Genomic DNA, 20,769 nt, shown 5'->3' on the forward strand with positions numbered 1-20,769 from the left:
AAAACATAAAATCAAAGAAAAAAAGGGGGGAAACAACAAACTGCAAAGCATTGAGCCTAGGCATTGTAGGCATAGTAGGCATTGTAGGCATTGAGCCTTGGCATTGTAGGCGGTGGTGGGATTCAATTTTTTTGTCAGCCGTATCTGTCACAAAAGTCATATTTTTCAGCGGGTTCTGTTACAAAGAGTCGTATTGACAGCAATCAGTAATTCTAACCGGTTCGCTGATCTCAAAAAATTTCTTGAGACCGCACCACTGATTGTAGGCATTGAGTGTTGGAATTGTAGGCATCGAGGCTAGGTATTTTAGGTGTCAGGCATTGTAGCCTTGTAGGCATTGAGTCTGGGCGTTGTAGGCATAATAGGCCTTGTAGGCATTAAGTCGATGTCTAGATTCAATACCTACGATGCTTACAATGCCCACGATGCGTAGACTCAATACCTACGATGCCTACAATGCCCACGATGTCTAGACCCAATGCCTACGATGCTTACGATGCCTACGATGCCTACGATGCCTACAATGCCCACGATGCGTAGACTCAATGCCTACGATGCCTACAGCGGGTTTTAGAGGGACCGTCTTTGTGCTGCAAAGAGCAATAATGCATCTGTTGCCTGTATTAAAAACAAACACTTATTACCCTACTATTTTTCCATGACCACCAGCAAAAAAAGTGGCAACGAAACTTACACTACCAAATAGCGAAGCTTTTGTGCAACGTGACCATGAAAGTCGTTGCTCCGAGCAGAAAGGTCACGTCTTTCAAACGATGCAAGTTCAGATTCGACTTCAAATTTGTTTATGACGTCACCATGTTTCGACTATCGTCGTTTTTTAAACGCCACTAAGTGTCGTACAAGCGCAATATATCTTCAAACTTAACTTGCATAAGAAGGCGTTTAAGAAAGAGACAAGTCCTGGTAATGCCACAATGGACTTATTGGATCGTGGTTTTTGCTCTGCGATACTGGCAATTTGTGGTGTTAACAGTACATGTTGTTTATTGAGGTTTGTCTCGTAGTAACTGCAGAATACTTTGGGGTGTTTATTTTAAGCGTTTAACAGGGAAGTAAAAATCACACGACGCAATGCATGTTACTGGTTTAAGTAAATTTCCGTAAAATTAAATTTAGGGTTTTGTAATTGTTGTCCCTTCCGACGTAAGCCATTGAAGTTGACAGGGGTAGCGCGTATGGAGAACAAAATTTTAAACTCTGGTCAATTTCCTTACATCTTAGTTCGTGACGTAAAATTGCTTACGTCGGAAGTCGTCATAGCTGATCACACCATGGTCTCATTAGGTGTCATTTAACATTAGTGTGAAGTTTTAGGCTTGTAGTTCTCGGGATAGCTGAGATATTAGGTGTGCTGCTAAAAGTACACCTGGCCCCACCAGAGTTGTTAACATAGAACTTGTGGTGTTATGTAAGCGGTCATTTGACGTTTGTGTGCAGTTTCAGGTTCCAGGTAGCTGAGGTATTTGGTGTGTAAAAGTTTGTTTAACGATGATGCTGGAACCTTATTTTCAAATTACATTTGTTGTCTTATCTGGTTGCTTCAGTGAAGGTTAGTTATTTTTTTTAAATTCTGCACTTTTAGCTTATTGCAATGTATAGTAGTAGACCATCATGTAAACCACCATGTTACAATTGGTGGCCAAAGCATTATAAATAATATATCGGTTCTTGTAGATGTGCTTTTCAAAACTAATGCCATTTTTGCCACATGTAATTCATTGGTTGTAGATTATATATAATTATATTAGCATGTGTAGATAAATAGCAAATTTTAACAATTGATGTGTGGTGTTGTTATAAGTACCGATTGGGATAAATTTTGTGTTAATAAAGTCCTGGTGTTTATGAAGTGTACATAAATGCATTGTTTTTGCTCCTAGCTAATTAAAAAGTTTTAGTGCATATGTTATGCTAGAGGACAAAATGTTTTGTCAATAATCCCATAAAATAGATTTTCTTGTGAAATGATTCGGAATATTTTTTGGTTTTGTGGGACTATTTGTCTGCAATTTTGCTCATAAAATGTTTGTTTACATACTGTTGAATTGTTTGCTTTTTTTTAATAAAAACAGCACACAATAGTAACGGCAAACAAAACAAAAATTTTTACTGTGAAACAAGAAAAAAAAAATTATAATTTTTTTTTTATAAATTTATCACCAATGTTACGAATTACAAGCTTTTTTGTAATTTATATAATGTGCATTTACAAACTTTAGCAATGTTTTTTAATAATCAAACATCAAAACTGAAACTACATGTCAGACAAGGCGCTGGCGTCAAAAAATGCATTGTTTAGATAGGAGAAAGCGCCTTATATTGCAGATATCGAATAGTTTCAAACATAGGAGAATCCACAAATTATGGTACCTCAAAGGTCTGGACAAGGTTTTACATCACACAAAAATATGTTAATGTGTCTTCAAAAACCAAACGCTTATTTGTCTGTACTTCGATAAGACGGGGATGGTGCGTTTTTGTTTAGTGACATTACATGACGTCATTTTGGGTGTGATGTCATAACTTTAACCTCACCTTTGTGATGACTTTAATTTGACGATTCCAACATTTCTAGTTACAACTATATTGCGAAAAATACATTAATGGTTGGTTGTAGCGAAAATTATATAAATTATTTAACTCGTAGGCAACGCTACTGCCGGACAAAAGTGGTATTATGACAGAATAACAGTGTTGTATGCCATGATCGGCTAATATGGGTGTTTTTTCTCGGCGGTTTTTGCCAGCCTCAAAATTCACTTAACCTACCTCTATCTTTTGCTGTGAGTGGACAAATCGACAATGCTAAATTGACGGTTTGTCTCTGTCGTGTTTTCAAAAGTTGATATATCACGTTAGAGATCATAGCATAGGCGCCAAGTTTTCATAACAGTCGGGGACGGCCCCATTGTGACGTCATGATGTTGATCGTATTTGGGGGGTTCTAAATTTTGGGAAAAATTTCTCTGTTTCGCTGTTATAGTACGATAAATTGGGGGTTGAGCTTAAGAAATTACGAACGTCCGTGTTTACGCTAATGGAAACAGACACAAACATGGACGGTGGTTTGCGTAATCGCATTGCATCATGGAAAACTTAAACGCGAGATTTTGCGGCGATGCATGCGCCGTACGTTTCTTTAACTTTGGATGAAAAGGCTTGAATAAATTTGGTACTAAAATGGATTAATTGTGCGTTAATGTGGTCAAGAAAACATACAAACAAAATTACATGATGTAGCCCGGTAAGCCTCTGCACATTTGCGCAATGTGTTTAAACACGAAAGTATTTTTATTTTTGAAGGTTTATACTGAGAAAAGAAATTTGCAACTACAAAATCAATTTTGTCCCAGTCTCTTAAAGTTGAGCAAATGCAAATGACACTTGTTTCGTAACAATGCAACATGTTTCGTAATAATGGCAAATTTAAGCACGACAATCTAATTCACTTCTTCACGACAGATTTCATACAATGTAAGTCAGTTTACCGACATTCCTGGTTATTAACAGCTTTAATTTTCACCCGTACCAAGTGCACCAACGTGTCGTAGCGCAAAATTGTGGTTGTGACCAAAAAACTGAAAATTTGCGGGGGCACCGGACTTGGCGCCACTGGATCATAGTGCTGTAACAACATAAACACTCTGTCACTTAATAGGCCGAAACAGCGGCCATCTGCCTGCAGCTCTCCTGTCATCTACAACAAACATATAGCTCTCCACCGGGTTATAGGTAAACGGCATTCTTCGGCCGTCTTGTCAAACGTGTTTCATTTCAAAGTGTAGCGATAGCAACGGTTGTGTATTCACTGTTACTGTTCGCTGACCGTTCGTCCTTGAAGTGCCCTTCTTTTCGCAACACGTCAATCGCTTTGTTTCTCTCCGGTTTAAACAATGGAAATAAAGGTTATCGAGTCAGGCGCCCATGTAAAGGTGATTTCCTCACAGAGAATCACCGTCTGTCGTAGGATCGCAGCCAGTCGCACTGGGAGGTGATGGGTTGCGACAGGTTGCATGTAACGGAAGGTGGCCACCCGGCCATGCTGGCCAAAGCAAAACCCTTTGAAACGCAAACGCCAACGCGGTTCTCAAAACGTTTCCTTTGATCCACATCGACAGACCTTAAAGTGCATATGACACGGCCATGACAACTTTGCGTAAAACTAAAGGTACATCTACAACAAACATATATCCAATGTTTCACGGTTCTACGTCAACTAAAAAATGTAAAAAAACTGCACGAAAAGTAACGGCGACCAAAAATCGTAAACCTTTTGCGCTAAGGAGAAAATGACATCACATAAGGCACTCGCGTCGAAAAAATGCATTGTTTAGATAGGAGAAGGCGCCTTTTTTTGCAGATATCGAATAGTTTTAAACATGGGAGAATCCACAGATTACGTTACCGTAAAGGTCAGGACAGGGTTATGCATCACACAAAAATTTGTCATTGTGACGTCACGAATCAAAGGCTTATTTGTCTCTAATTAGCGGAAGACCATAGGGTATAGAAGAAACGACATAACTGTGAGTGGACAAAACGACAATGCTAAACTAACGGTTTATCTCTGTCGTGTTTTCAAAAGTTCATGTATCACGTTAGCGATCATAAATGCTGTAACAACAAGAACACCCTGTCCCAGTAACTGTTTTATTATTACACAACTAAATAGGACATAATAGGTCGAACAGCGGCCATCTGTCTTCAGCTTAAATTAACATCAAAATCCGTTTATTTCACTTGTTTCCTTTTTGTCCCCTGTTTAATGCAATATTATGCTTAAACCGGTTTTACAATGTTTTCCATTCCTACGCATAAGGCTTGCTGCCAGCACTCGCGCAAGACCGAAGCGCCTTCTATGACGTCACGCAACAGTATCTCGCTTTCGCACGATTTCGTTCGCAGCGGCAAAAGTGCGACTTTGATCAGCTGTATCTCAGAAACCAGTCGTCATATCAAGCTACTTTTTTCGCCAAAAATGTTCTAAAGTTATGAACATCTCTTAGTTTGGTTATTAACGTGTTTTATTTTTCCGTGTCATATGCACTTTAAACGTTCTGAGGACCGTTCAAATTATTCTGTCATAGCACCACGTTTTGTCTGGCCGCATAAAGCCCTACCTGTACGGGGTCTCGTTACATCATAAAACAAATGATCCGACTGCCGAATAATCGGTTTATGATGCGGTACTTCACCAGTTGTTTAAGTTCACTGTTGCAATAAAATCTGCCGCAATTTCCACTAATACATTTTTCACAACATAGTTCGTAACTACAAATGTTAGTTTCATCAGGTGAGGTTAAAGTTTGACATCATACCTAAAATGACGTCAAGTAATGCCACTAAGCGAAAAACCGCACCATCCCAGTCTTATTGAAGTAAAGTAATGTCGTTGCTACTGTACCTTTTGGTTTGCTAATAATCAGAGACAAACAGGCCTTTGGTTTGTGACATATGTTTGTATGATGTCACAGTTTGCCATAATCATTTAGGTGACTTGATTTGTGGATTCTCCTCTGTTTGAAATTAATATAAATCTATGTAATAAGGCGCTTTTCCTATGTAAACAAGCCATTTTTTTGACGGGATCGCCTTGTATAATGTTTAATTATTCCGTACTACCCCTTCTAGGCTCGCATGTCCTGACCTGTGCTGTTGTTTATTTCACTGCAGGGCAAACTTCTTTAATTGTAAACAACACACTTACCCCTTACCCATATCAAGCTCGTGGAAGTAATGCTGTGTTGCAAACATATGTCAGTAAACCTAAAAGTGGATCTGCAGGTCTCAAGTTTGGTGAAAGTCAAAAAGTAAGTGTTTACTGGAGAATACAGTTCAGTAACATAAACATTACCTTGGCTGCAACTTCAAGCAATATAACAGTGTTGCACACATGACGATGACATCTCAGAAGTTTATTATGATGTTCTCCAACCGTGAAGGTCCTTTGTACTTGGTGATCTCAGCTTTAGTATTTAGATCATAAGTTTCACTGGCCTCATAGCTAAGCCAGATCAGACACAAATTCTAATTGTTAATTACTACACTTGTTGGACTTATTCACCTGTAGGCCAACTGCTGGTGTGCTGGTGTCACCTATAAATGACAGTTTACATTTTATTGATATCTATGCATTGATATGGTGATGTTTCCAGTTCCACATTATCTGGTCAGGTAGTTTGGATGGTGGGATACTCCTTACTGTTCAGCAAGAAAATCATTTGTAATGTGGTTCAGCTTCAAAAAATATTGATTTTTGCAATGATTAGTTGTTAAAAGAATATATTTTTTGCACATTTACAAACAAACCAAAATTTGTTGCCACTGATTATAGTTGTATGCAGGAGTGCCCAAAACAAGTCAAACGTATTGAGTGTATGTTTGTCATAAATACTACCAAGCAGGATTTGATCACTAGGTGGAGTCGCAACCAATCTAGATTTACTTTATTACGATTATGTCTCTATTGAAGGTATAAAAAATATGGTAGCTGAGATCACAAGGTAAGGGCCTTTGCACTGGGGCCATTCGGTCTTGTAATGCGATAGTATTTTACACATCTGTATTTTCCAATTATGGTGGTGGAGATCCCCGAGCTTAATATAAAGGTTGCCTAGCATGATGTGTGTCAGTATACCAGTGATCACAAAATATGTGCAATTGGTGAACCACAATATGTCAGTATGTAGTATGTTGGTCACAAAAGCCCAAGGGTTGTCAGTTCAAATTTGCTTAATTTTTGTTTCTTTATCCAAGTTAATGAAAACTGGCTTGGATTCAAAATGGCACATTAATTTTGAACTGTTAATAAAAATACCTTAATGCAGGGGTGCCCAAACTTTTTTAACGTGAACCTAGGTGAGTCTTTTTTACATTTTTGACAGAAAATATATACCAGACTGAAAAACAATCACTTTATTTCTCAAACTGCCAACAAGGGCAGTGAAGCATTTTATTTAACCTCCATTTTCAAGTTTTATTTAAAGTAAAAAAGTCTAATCCACACTTTGGCTGGCAATATTCCAAACAATTTAAACCATACCTGTGGAATAAATGAAATACTATGGCAGGCCACATTTGGCATGCAGGACACACTTTGGAAACCACATTATTTGTATTTGTGTGCTTATTTTAAAATTTTAAGAAAAATTGTATGAATATTTTGAAACAACATTTCTAGAGCTCCAAAAGGAGTAAAAGACGATCACACCAGTATGAGATCTTTATTAAAGAAATATTAAAATACCTGCAGTCAAATTTCTGACGTTTTTTTTCTATTTTGAAACAATTGTGTTTTTTTTACAGACAATTGCTTATGTAAGTTCCAGTAGCATTTTATGCAGAAACCAATCTGAAACATTGCCAAATATTGAAAGAAGGTATGTCCAGTAATAGAGAATAAATTTTAGAACTTTTAAAAATTTTAGTGGTAATATAAAAATTTTACAAAAGTCATGGTGTCACACAAAAGTATGAAAAACCGTTTGTGCAGTTTTGTGTGCTAATTTCTTGAAAATTATTGAATTATTTGAACAGTTTGCCGAAGTATGTTGAGTGACAGAAAAGACTAAACATATCATTATCTAGTTACTTCTTGATTTTAAAGTATATTCTTAGCAACGTTATGTATAGTAAATGAGGTTTGTGATTCTAGTAGTTGAGAATCATTTGTTTTGCAAATTGTTTAAATCTCATTGTCTGGGGTTGACATATTTTATTAATTTACACAATCTTCACAGATAACCACTTTGCAATAGCTAATTATTGTTAAAGTTTTCACTGACGGTCCAATCCAAACTTAATATGTGTTGCGTAGCTCTTGTAAAGTGGCGTGGCCTCATTGTGTGATTCACTGAAAAGCACTGGGCGCTCCTTACAGAACATGTTCCCATAAAACTTGTTGGACACCTTGTTGCATCTGTGTTTGCTTTAACCTGCAATAACACGAACACTATCTTTTAAAAATGGGTTGCACATTTCTTTGATAGTTTCTTGTAATAATTTTGGCAAATATAAGGCCCAAAATTTTAGGCATGCAAAATTCCTGGTAAACTTTAGATATTTGTATATATATTTTGTCAAGTGTGTAAACTTCTCTTGATCTTTACGTTAGTCAATCCAACTTACAACAGTTTCCAACATAACATTAGACCTTATTTTTTTTCAAATAGAATACAAGCATAAAGCATTAACATAAACATATAGCAAACACATCCTAACAAGTAGAATACTAAACACTGACACAAACAAGTACATACGCCAACTGAATAGGATAACTGACAGCTCATGCATGTTGCCACACACACAATTGGACACGCCAATAATTTAAATTGAAAGAAAATAGAACTTCGTTAGAAGAAAGTAATACAAACACATTTAAATGAACAGGTAATGTTAACAAATCAAAACTAAACAAGGGTTTGCTTCGAACAGCATGTCCGGTAATCACTTTAGGTGCAATTATAAAACTCTCTGTCTACTAAGCAAGTCTCAAACATTTATTGCCATAAACATACAGAAGATATTTTGATTTTGTCAATACAAAATGGGGCATTTTGCATTGCTTCTTGGAGAAGTTGTGATTTTAAAATTTTTTGCAGCACAATTCCCAAATGCCAGTTATGTATCTTCTATCTAATAGCATACTTTGAATATGTATGAATTTAATTACTATGCAATTGTTTTTAATGTATTACAGATGTGAATATTCCACCACTGCACAATTCAATGTTTTTACCATAACATTCTACAATTTGATGTTAAACTATTCCCTCTTGGGGTGGCAATTTGGTGGACCTTGGACTTGGTCTAACTTTAGTGTTACAGGTGTAAAAATACAAATATTACTAGTTTAGTGCTCAAATTCACAATAACCACTTATTGGCGTTTAAACAATATCATTCTACAAGGATTGATTTTAAAGCTACATGAACCACTAAAAACTATATATACTATGAGGCTGCTGCATGGTGGCTGAAACGTTGATATAATGAAATTAGAGCCATATTGCAACAATAACACATGCCTGGCAGCATCAGTAATTTAAATATACTGTTTTGCGTTTGTATTTACAACACCTTTATGAAACAGATTGTCCATCCAATTCATTACCAAATGGCCCTAACATCAATGCAATTGTTTACACTTACCAAGCAAGTGGAGTTTTTGTTTGTCCTAATGGACAAGAGTTGTTTTACAGTAACTCAACTCCTGGTATCAGGGATACAATTTGTCAAAATGATGCAACATGGTTTGGGGCTAAAGGATTAGGATGTTGGTCAGGTAATATGAGGATACTGTGCAGGGTGGTTACACTATTTCAAGGGTTTTGGGTTACAAATTATGCAAATGTTCAGTATATTTCTAGTGTAACATGATAAAGTAGACTGCTTGGATGGTAAAAAAGTGGCGTTATGATCAAAAAGAAAGCCACAAATTATACATGTTTGCATATGTATGAGTTCTTTTGTCAATGTGGAATGGTAGTACAACAAATAGCCCTTGGACATTTTCATAAACACCACAACACTTTAACACTTTTGCTAAAATGAACATCTGTAATGTATACCATGTAGACGTTTATAGTCTATGGTTGCAAAACATGTGATCTGTATTACAGCACCAATTGCAACTGTAACAGGGAGTTTTAATGGAAAAGAGGGAAGTACTGTGGGGATGGGATGTTTTTTTATGGAATCATTTCCACCTGCTTATGAATATATTTTTGAAGATGATCGTGGAAACCATACCCACAAAGTTGTAAGATAATTCTTTAAGTGTAGCTTCATGCAGTTTAGGTTAATAAATATAATTTCTATTTCAAAAAATATGTGACTGGTCTTCAAAAAATATAAATGTATTTACATAAATAAGTACATTAGTTGGAAGCAGCTAATATGTTAAAATTTAATCTTATGATATTTTATTTTATCAGCCTTTTTTATTTAGAATGAAACTGTTAATCTAACTCTTACTCGTGAGATGAATGGAAGAACAGTTCGATGTCAAGCTGTTTCAAAATACACAAAAATAAAAAACAACATGGGATGGTCACAGCCACAAAGATTGAATGTAACTTGTAAGTTTAGCAAATATTTATTGTATAGATCAGTGGCTCTTAACCTGGGTTCTATCGAAACCAGAACCTATTTAGTTTGAAACTTAAATAGGCTTAAATTTAGTTTTATAACTTAAATAGGCAGGGGTAGGTTGGATTATAGCCATAATTTAACTTGCTTGAATTGAAAATCGTTCGTAGTCATGGCTGACATAAACAAACTGCACAAATGAACATTTCAAAACATATTTTTGCATGCTGTGGTGCAATCAATAGACATTACAGTGGCTAGGCTAAATATACACATTGTTGTTGGAATTTGTACACGGAAATAAGATTATATGTGAATCTTTTCTGTTTTTGGCACATTCCTGGGTTATATCATATTGCAAATAACTGGTGCAGATTCTGGTCTGGTTCACAAAAAAATGGGCTCTCGTTTTCAGCTGCAGTTCGACGGTTATAAATATCTGATCTGGTGGCATTAGTGTACTGCAAATTTGAAGCTCACCCTGGCGTCCTAACTATGAATTAATATGCGAATTCAAAATCTTGGACATGTAATTTCTATCCATCTTTAAACCATTGCATTTTTAACTGCCGTAACTGAAAAACATAATAGCCCTGCATGCGAAAGAGGCTTTGCTTGGACACAGTAACCCAAATTCATTAAAATTGTAATGGATTGATTTCAGTTCCTGTTCCAATTCGTTTCCTATTTTTGCTTATCTTATTCTTTATGTTATCGGGGTTCGATGAATGTTTGCAGAGGATCCAAGGGATTTGGCGAGTTAAAAAGGTTAAGAACCAATGGTATAGACTGTCAAATTCCACCATTACTATACAAGGCTTACTTAAACAAACCATTACATTCTTCTGCAATCTATGGCAGTATAAGCTTATTCTGTCAGTTAAATCAAATCTCAATAAATGTGGTTGGTCATTTGACAATGTACATTTGTTTTAAATTTAAAATATATTTGTTTTTTTGTATTTGTTGTATTCAAATCCACCATCAATTTCAAACATCGCTGTGCTGGGACCAATTTAGGAACTTGAAAACCAATATATTATTCTGTGAAATACCACTATAAACCCAAACTGCTTTGTGTATTTAAATCCCCAATCCACATGTGTTTGGTCTTATGTTGTCTAGCTAGTGTTTGCTGTATCATTCCTTTTCAGGACTTCAACAATAACAGTTGATGGCAAAATAATTGATAAAACAATGTAGCCTTTGATCGAAAGTTATTCTGTATTTGTTAAATATAGTGTAGCCTACCACAGTTATGTTAGCACAACTTTTATATTGACAGAATATGGTGTTGGTGTTAGTGAGGGTAGTATTTTCTTTAAAAATGTTTCACAAACATATAGTGGTACATATGCGATGAGTCTTCTGATCAAAACTTTCCAATCTTCAGTTGTTTGAAAATGAAATAATGTTTTTTTAGACAATCTTTAAAATTGAAGTTTAATTCTGAATTCTGTCTGAAAAATGACATTTGCAAAAATATTATAAACAAGAGCTGAATTGAACATGAATTTATGTGTTTGTTGAAAAAAACAAATTTGATATAAATTAACAAGTTCTCTTATGCAAAAATATTGTTCAAATTTCAAACTTCTCAATTGCAATTAAATGTGTTTTAAGATGAATGGGTACTAATACATATTTCACAAGATTTTGTTTGTTGTGTTCAGATTCGCCATCAATTTCAATCCACATCACTGCACAGGGGTTATTTCAACACACTGGCAACCAATATATTTTGCAAAACACCAGTATAAGCTTAAATTGCTCTGTGGATTCAAACCCCCAATCCCAATGTGTTTGGTCATATAATAACTTGAATGAAAGAAACAATTCATGCAACATAAGCAGATCATTTAGTAACTCAACAAATGCAACTTGTCAAGCCAATAATGGTATTGGTAATTCTACCAGTACAACCATTTCAATTGTTTCAGTTCCAACATTTAGTAAGTTAATTTGAAGTTTGTTTTTGAATTTAGACATTTCTTTCTTTTAAACATTTTTATTCAGGACAACCAAAGATAACAGTTAATGGTGAAACAGTTGATGACAATACAACAAAGCTTCTCAATGAAAGCAATGCTGTTAATTTTAAATGTAATGTTGACTACCAAAGTTATCTTGGTACAATCTTTAAATGGACAAAAGATGGGATTGATGTTGAGATAGATGTTAATAATGATAGCATTTTGTCAAAAAATGTTACACCAAATGACACTGGTACATATGTATGCAAGTCTTCTGATGTGTTTGGGAGTTTTCAAACAAGGATTAACATTGATGTTCAGTGTAAGTTTGCAACATAGAAATTTGACATGAGGTGATAATTAAAATACTTTGTTCTTTTCAGATCAGCATGTTTCAATATTTCTTTTAAAAACAGAGTGTTGTTTGACATGTTGTGTAAATAATTTGTTTTAGAAGCTGTTGCACAATGTAGCATTCAGTAGAAAACTTAATTGATTCAAATTTGTTTTGTTTAAGATTAACTTTACCTTTAAGTTCATCATTCAATTACCTTATTTATTGATTTTGTATGGTATCTGGTGTAGTTTGAACGATTTATTTATGAATAATTTTGTTTGTATTATATATCTTGCTACCTGTTATAACCCTGATAATGACTTGGTGTTCAGTGAAGGGGTTTCTATTGGCAGCAGAAATTCTATTCCTAAATTGAGACTAACTCCAATCTTAAAACTCCACATTCAAATATAGTGAAGTTATTTTGTAAAGATACTGTCAGCTATTTCTTTGTGTTTCTAGATGCCCTTTATATTTGCCACCTTTCACACACCCCAGTGTAGGAATTACTTGGATTTTGGCTTACTAACATAATGTAATTACCAGTAAGGGAAATGTTTCAACCTTGTGTATCACAATTTTTGTGTACAAAGCATTTCAAAGTTCTATCTCATTGAACTAATTATCTATTAAGATGATTTTTGCTTTGTGATTATTTTTATTTGCAAAAACTTAAAAACCAGAAATGACACAACCGAATATGTGTGGAAATATTGAACAAAACAATTTTTAAACAAACAATTTTTGAATAAATGTGTCATTTTAAAATTGTTTTGTACTATTTTAAACAATACATCATACATGTATAAGTAATGCCATGCTTACGCATAGCAAGGCGGGATCGCCCCACTGCGCAGGCCCTTTATATTTGGCGATCACAGCTCTAATATTCTGATCATAAGGTTCACAGGCTTCGCAGCCAAGGCATTGCAGCCAAGCTGGATCAGCCACTTTTCCCGACAAGTCGGAGCGAGATCTGAAAAATCAAGCTCCCGGTGAGGTTTGAACTCACGACCCTGGGCTAACCAGGCCCAACGCTCTACCAACTGAGCTACAGGAGCTCAGTGGCTTCACGGGGTATATTGTGGCCAAGGTACACTGGTGCGCAAGCGCACAACTTGTCAGGCGACCTTCACATGCGTAGAGGATCTCCACCACCGTAATCAGACAACGCAGAAGTAATGCCATGCTTACGCATAGCAAGGCGGGATCGCCCCACTGCGCAGGCCCTTTATATTTGGCGATCACAGCTCTAATATGATTTTTCACCGGGAGCTTGATTTTTCAGATCTCGCTCCGACTTGTCGGGAAAAGTGGCTGATCCAGCTTGGCTGCAATGCCTTGGCTGCGAAGCCTGTGAACCTTATGATCATACATGTATATATTTTAAATTGTGCTAATGTTGGCTTCACAAGTTAATTAATTTTTATAGATCAACCATATACTGTCGGCAACATGAACTGCCTGCCAAACCAACAATGTGATATCATCGTGTATTCGAATCCTCCACCTTATGCCTCTGTTTTAATATCTCCAGGTTTGTAATTCCTGCATCATGTTAAGATTTAAACAAGTTGTTTTACGAAATTATTTGTTTTAGGAGGTGGGAATAAAAATCTTACATGGATGTCAAATAATCAGCAGGGGTACACATATCAAATTAAAGTATGTTTTATTCCGTATGAAATGAAAGTCTTTATGACAAAATAATATCCAAACACTTAAAATTTGAGTGCACAATTAAGAAATCAAATTTCTTGCTTAAGTTAAATGTTAGGTTATGGCTGATCAAATGATGTCTAAAAATTTAATTGGAATCAGCATTTGTGTCGCTGAAGGAAATCTGGGCATATGGTTTGTTATTTAATTGTATTTATCTAAAACAAGTTGTATAAAACAGTGGCTGTTGCAAATAATGTTTGTTGGTTTTATGCTGTAGGAGCCTGCAGGAACCTACACTTTGAAAGTTACAAATTTAATTGGAACAAGCTCGATTACAATAACTGTATCTGCAATCACTACCAGCCAACTGGGATTGATTATTGGAATATCTGTAGCAGCCTTTGTTGTGATTCTTGCAATCATATTTGCAGTATTTTGTTTCAAAAGATCAGAGAGTATGTGTGAAATTGTAACAAGTTTCATGATGTTGGGTTATTAAACCCAAAGTTTTGTGTTTCATATTATATTGTTAACTTGCAGGTAACAACATGAAAGGAACACCTGCGAAGTATTTGCAGGAAGCACCTGTTTATTTGGACACACATATGTATGAAAACACACCTCCACAACCTAATACACCCACATATGAAAACACGCCTGAGTATCAGAATGTGGCAACTTATCAAAACACAACTGCAAACCAAAGTGCATCAGCATATGAAACATTTGGTTCCAGTTAAAAGCACTTAACTACTGATTTTAGAAATAATGCGAATGTACTGACCACTACTATGTATTTGAAACATGTATTTGGTTCAAGTTGATTTAAACTTAAGGTTGATTATTACAGAGCACTGTTTTTGTAAAAGTATTTTGTATTACATACGATCATCCATCATTTCGAGACAGAATGCGAATGTATTTTTTTGGTTTAAATTTATTTAACCTTAAGGTTGGCCAACATTATGATAACTTTCCTGGTAAAACGGCTGGTACAAGTTATTACAATGCGGTGTTCTTGTAAAAACATCTGCAACTTTAATTTCTCATCGATTTTAAAGCTGATTCGAAAACGTAAAGGAAATAACCCTGTGCAAATACCTGAAGTTCAAGCAATCAAGTACGGCTCCTTTTATTTCCTTGTATTGCTGGGGTTAATGTTTTACCTGACTTAATAGAACATCTTCCTTCTGTTTGCCTGGGTATTGAGTATTGCAGGAAGGTTGACTTCAAATGGCCATAACTACCCTGTGTAAACTTACAATGTCAAAAGAAAACCTTGACCACTGTTTGTTCTCTATTCGTGTTTCATAATGTTTTACTTAATGTCAATCACTGTGTGTTTCTAACATTTATAAATGAATGTGATCTTCGTTGAGTTGAGTTTCTATTGCAAGGATTTTTCTACCGCCAACCTATAGTAAGCAATAGGAGAATAGACGGAAATTAAGTGATTCATTACAAAGAGCCATTTAAACATTTTTTGGACGATTTGAACTTTGTATGTATAAAAGTTCTGCCGTTTACACTCTATAAATTGGTTGATATGGCGGCTTTGGCTTTAATTTCTGTGACATTGTGCATCACTTACTTTTGTGATCAAACTAAGGTGATCAATATATTGTAGGGTTTTTACGTGAAACAACATGCTCGGTGACGAATACGCGGAAGGCGGTTTACAGGCAAAGACTCCTTTCCTTTACAGAACTTCCGTGTTGGCAGGAAAGCTAATATGCGAAATGTGTGTTTTGCTCTCTTCTCTATCTACCACCTTCTTTACTTACGAATAACCGATGTAATAAGTTTATGGGTGCCACGGCTTTATCATATTGCACAATATGTGCAGAAATATGGAGCGCATACATTTTCACCGAAGTTTGTTGATGGATGATTTTTGTCCGAAAAACAAAACTTCGCAGCTCACACCTAAACATAATGCGAATTTCGTCATTTAAGTTAGTGATCCTGAGAAAAATATGCTTTTCATCACTTGCTTGACATCATAATGTCACATATACTGCATACTTACAGAAAATGGTCGTACATAACCTTTAGTGTTATTTGCAATGGTGTAAGGGATGAGGTGTTGTGTGCAATGGTAGTGCAAACAAACCCTCGTAATATCGTGTTCGCGTACTAGGCTGGATATGTGTGTTCAAACAATCGTCTACTTTCACTTTCTTTGTTAGGATTATTAGACTTTAGGGTTATCATATTCGTCACCGCACAATTGCGACAGAGTTATATCAGTCACGTAGACAAATTTCTAGTCCCAAATCTTAAACATCTGAACACTTTTTCCCATTAGAACCGTTTTTTTTTCCCAGAATTAAACCAGGAGATTACATTTGTGACTTGCTTCTTGCCATTTTGAATCAGACGGAAACCTCCCAAAAATTAAATCGTGTTATCATATGCAAACCTTACGTTTATTGATCGTTTTTTATCTCAGTGTTGAAAATTCTAAACCCAAAAATAGCTTGCTTGGAAGCTGGTCATGAACGGTCTCCAGAACTAAATACAATCTTTATCGCCCTCTTGCGGAGAACAAGATATCTGGGCCGTGTAAAATACACGCACTCCTAGAAATATATTTGAAACCGCTGGTTTCTCAATTGTATAAAGCACAAAGTCTTATCCGTGGCTGTTGGCACGATTTATATATGTTTTAACAGTATGTTTTGGCACTAAGCAAAGTGGTGTAGGATATTCCAATTTGACACACCGTTTTTACATGACACGAAATCGCATCAGAGACCTGTACACTATAAATAAAGCAATCATTTTTGAGTGTTGTTGATTTCAACAAATTGTTGTTTCCCTTCTCAAAAAAAACTAGACTTGAACAAAATAAATTTACTTTAGGGACTTTTCCAATTACATTCTTGTGATAGATGGCGCTAAAAATACAAAAAAGCCTTAAATGAGATTCGTTACCATGCCAGGAAAAACTGTGTTCGGTTCTGGAAAACAATCCGGCGATCTATTGATCACCAAAACGATCAGCTCACATGTCAAGCCATGAAGTTAAACAGCGAAGCAATCTTTTGAATGAAGGTTGTTATCGGTCAAAATGTATTGCCTTTTTCCACATGTGTTATTGTCTTTTTCCAAATATAATGTGAATAAGGTGAGCACCTAGTGACTTTCTTATTGCCTTGCCCGACTTTAAATATTACGTGTATGTGCGTGTATGTATATGATGAGTTGGAAGATGTGCAATCACTGATGGGTTATTTATAATTAAAAGTTTCCCTTACAATTTAGACCATGCTCAATTTGGTTTATTTGCATATAATTGGACGTTGTCATGGTGATACATCTACACGCATGGTTGGTTGACGTGTGTTGATGTGAATTGGAAATAAGACAGGATGTAATCATCATATGCTGCCCTAATCGTATTGCAAGTTGTTAATGTTTCCTATACCAAAGCACTGCGGGATATCAGATTGCACCTTCCCACTTAACTACAGCATCCTAGTTAATATTCGTGACAAGAATTGACGAGTTCGGGCTTTGGTCACAAAAACTGCGAAATAATTGAAATTCACTCAAGTCCCGTATATTATTCCTGTTAAATTGTTTCTTCAACCACATTTAAAACATGACATTGTTAAACACATTCAGTAGCAAGTATAGTGGAGTCTACACTTGTTAATGTGACGAGACCAACATTATTAACAGGAGCAGGTCTACCTTATAATCTAGAAACGAAATTGGAATTTGTTGAATTATCTACGTGCCTCATTTGCGGCAATGTTCAATTGCTTGCAAATATTGAAGACGGAATGAAACCCTAAACACAGAAGGACAATTAATTTTGGTCACATTTTTTACTTCTTCAATGCCTGACGCTGTTGCTCATAGAAACATAGGCAAGGTCAGTACTTTCCAACATGTGGGACCATCCGAACTGGTGCGGAAGTAAAATTTTATTGTGCGAATGACAAACACGGTGCGAACAAGTGCGAATGACAATTGTCCGATAAGTAGTCGTTTGTTATCCTTTTCATTTTTGTTACCGAAACTCAAAACATTCTTAATGAATACAATGGTAGAATAATTTCATGTACCAGGGGAGCGTGCCTTAAATGAGATTCGTTACCATGCCAGGAAAAACTGTGTTCGGTTCTGGAAAACAATCCGGCGATCTATTGATCACCAAAACGTTCAGCTCACATGTCAGGCCATGAAGTTAAACAGCGAAGCAATCTTTTGAATGAAGGTTGTTATCGGTCAAACTGTATTGTCTTTTTCCACATGTGTTATTGTAATAATGTACGTGCAGGGTAATAGCATATAATGTGAATAAGGTGAGCACATAGTGAGTTTCTTATTGCCTTGCCCGACTTTAAATATTACGTGTATGTGCGTGTATGTATATGATGAGTTGGAAGATGTGCAATCACTGATAAGTTATTTATAATTAAGAGTTTCCCTTACAATTTAGACCATGCTCAATTTGGTTTATTTCCATATAATTGGACGTTGTTATGGTGATACATCTACACGCATGGTTGGTTAATTTAGATGTGCATTAAGGCATCAGGATGTAATCATCATATGCTGCCCTAATCGTATTGCAAGTTGTTAATGTTTCCTATACTAAAACACTGTGGGATATCAGATTGCACCTTCCCACGTAACTACATGCTAGTTAATATTCGTGACAAGAATTGACGAGTTCGGGCTTTGGACGCAAAAAACGCGAAATATTTGAAATTCACTCAAGTCCCGTATATTATTCCTGTTAAATTGTTTCTTCAACCACATTCAAAACATGACATTGTTAGACACATTCAGTAGCAAGTATAGTGGAGTCTACACTTGTTAATGTGACGAGACCAACATTATTAACAGGAGCAGGCCTACCTTATAATCTAGAAACGAAATTGGAATTTTTTGAGTTGTCTACATGCCTCATTTGCGGCAATGTTCAATTGCTTGCAAATATCGAAGACGGAATGAAACCGTAGACACAGCAGGACGATTAATTTTGGCCACATTTTTAACTTCCTCAATGCCGGGCGCCCTTGCTCATAGAAACATAGGCTAGGTCAGTACTTTCCAACGTGTGAGACCATCCGAACTGGTGCGGATATGAAAAATTGTTGTGCGAATGACAAGCACGGTGTGGACAAGTGCGAATGACAATTGTCCGATAAGTAGACGTTTGTTATCCTTTTCACATTTGTTACCGAAACTCAAAACATTCTCTATGAATACAATGGTAGAAGAATTACATGTACCAGGGGAGTGTGACTCGCATTTAGGAATTTTATTAGCGCGTGCAACAATAATTCTGCTACGCATATAGAAGTCCATTTTTGTGTGTATGCCGCGTCGTTTCATGCAACCAAATGCTACATATACCTTGAGTACTGTACCAACTGCTCATAATGTATTCCAGTCTACGGGAACGTTCGACCCTCATCGTGTTGTACAAACGAATTTAACAATATTCTCATAAAGACTAAGTAAATTGACAATCTTGTGCGCATCGTGACAAATTTTGCACCAGTTCTATAGAAAGTTTGGAATCGTTATTCACGGCATTTGGATATTATATAATGTAATATGTTAATATGTCTAATCAGCGCATGGGTTTTTGCTGTGACCAAACCGGGAATCCTAACTTATATAAAGGCCTGCCGTTTTGTCGCATTTATGTCGCAGACCGCACAAAATCATAATGCTGACCGTACTTTGGGCCTTTGTCTGGCTTTTCGGGTCTGACTCGGGCTTTTGGTTAAAAAAACGTTTTCGGGCTAGCATCGGGCTTGGCAAAAATTTTTACAACTAACTCTTCAGAGCGGTTTACTATAAAACTACCGCCAAGGAGTACTTTGACCTGGTAGTTCATGAGTTGTAAAGTGAGTTGTAATCGGGACGAACACTTCCACATAAACTAAATTTCCTCTGCGAAATGCAGCAGACAGCGCAGGTTATTAGCGAATTATACACCAGGGCTAAAAAAACATCTAATTTCAAATACAGCTAAGGCGAATGTTCTGTTCTGTACATGTTCTCGAAATCCCGCCACGCTCAAACATTTGACTTTTATTTAACGTTATTTGGCCAATATTCGGTCAAATGTTCTCATTACAACTTTAAAATTTAACTTACTCGTTTAGATTGATTTAAATCTAGATACCATTTCTAATTTGTTTGTGACGTCACAATGTTGTGTAAATCGTTGTTATATTTGCACCAGCTGGTGTCGCACAAGCGCAGTAAATCTTTAAACAGTAACTCTTTTAACTTTATTGTAAAGTAGAGGGATAGACGTTTCTAAGGATGTCACAATGGTCTTAATTGGATCAATGGTATTTGTTCAAAGATCCTGACAATATGTGGGACTAAGAGTACATGTTGTTCGTTGATTTTTTGTCGTACTGTAACTGCGGGCTACTTTGGCGTGTTTATTTAAGGCGTTTAACATAGAAGTAACAACATTGTGACGTCACAATCAAATTCCAAATCGGATCGAAACTTGCATCGATCGAAAGACATGTCATTTGTGACAAAGCGTGTCAAATTTCAGTTTGCAGCAACCTTTACTTTTGAGTTGGAAGCCCATCAAAGACCCCCACCTAATTCGCTCGTATACAGGCAAAAAGGGAGACTGACTCGTATGGAAAAATATTCACTTTGTTGGAGTTACTTCACCCAGCTCCACCCAAGT

General features: G+C 36.1%; 2 protein-coding genes and 1 non-coding gene across 3 annotated transcripts in view; 2 read left to right on the top strand and 1 right to left on the bottom strand.

Moving 5' to 3' along the window:
- Nucleotides 1-14,821, top strand: part of LOC145899860 (uncharacterized) — a 111,092-nt gene extending 96,271 nt beyond the window's left edge. Inside the window, exons 9-11 of the mRNA XM_082988786.1 lie at nt 14,020-14,084; nt 14,359-14,536; nt 14,622-14,821. Coding sequence (XP_082844912.1) covers nt 14,020-14,084; nt 14,359-14,536; nt 14,622-14,821 — 443 coding nt within the window. The remainder of the gene's footprint in view (nt 1-14,019; nt 14,085-14,358; nt 14,537-14,621) is intronic.
- On the top strand, nt 1,457-13,964 carry LOC145899682 (uncharacterized). Its single transcript, XM_082988577.1, has 10 exons — nt 1,457-1,570; nt 5,695-5,831; nt 7,327-7,400; nt 8,720-8,847; nt 9,112-9,303; nt 9,641-9,780; nt 9,970-10,099; nt 11,783-12,061; nt 12,126-12,404; nt 13,852-13,964. Exons 1-10 carry the CDS (start codon nt 1,510-1,512, stop codon nt 13,962-13,964), a joined length of 1,533 nt encoding a protein of 510 aa, XP_082844703.1. The 5' UTR covers nt 1,457-1,509.
- On the bottom strand, nt 13,407-13,480 carry Trnat-ggu (transfer RNA threonine (anticodon GGU)). The gene has a single exon. It is a non-coding gene; the product is annotated as a tRNA-Thr (tRNA).
- Nucleotides 14,822-20,769: the final 5,948 nt, after the last annotated feature.

This window comes from Ascidia mentula, chromosome 4 (assembly GCF_947561715.1).
Source record: "Ascidia mentula chromosome 4, kaAscMent1.1, whole genome shotgun sequence".
Taxonomy (NCBI): Eukaryota; Metazoa; Chordata; class Ascidiacea; order Phlebobranchia; family Ascidiidae; genus Ascidia; species Ascidia mentula.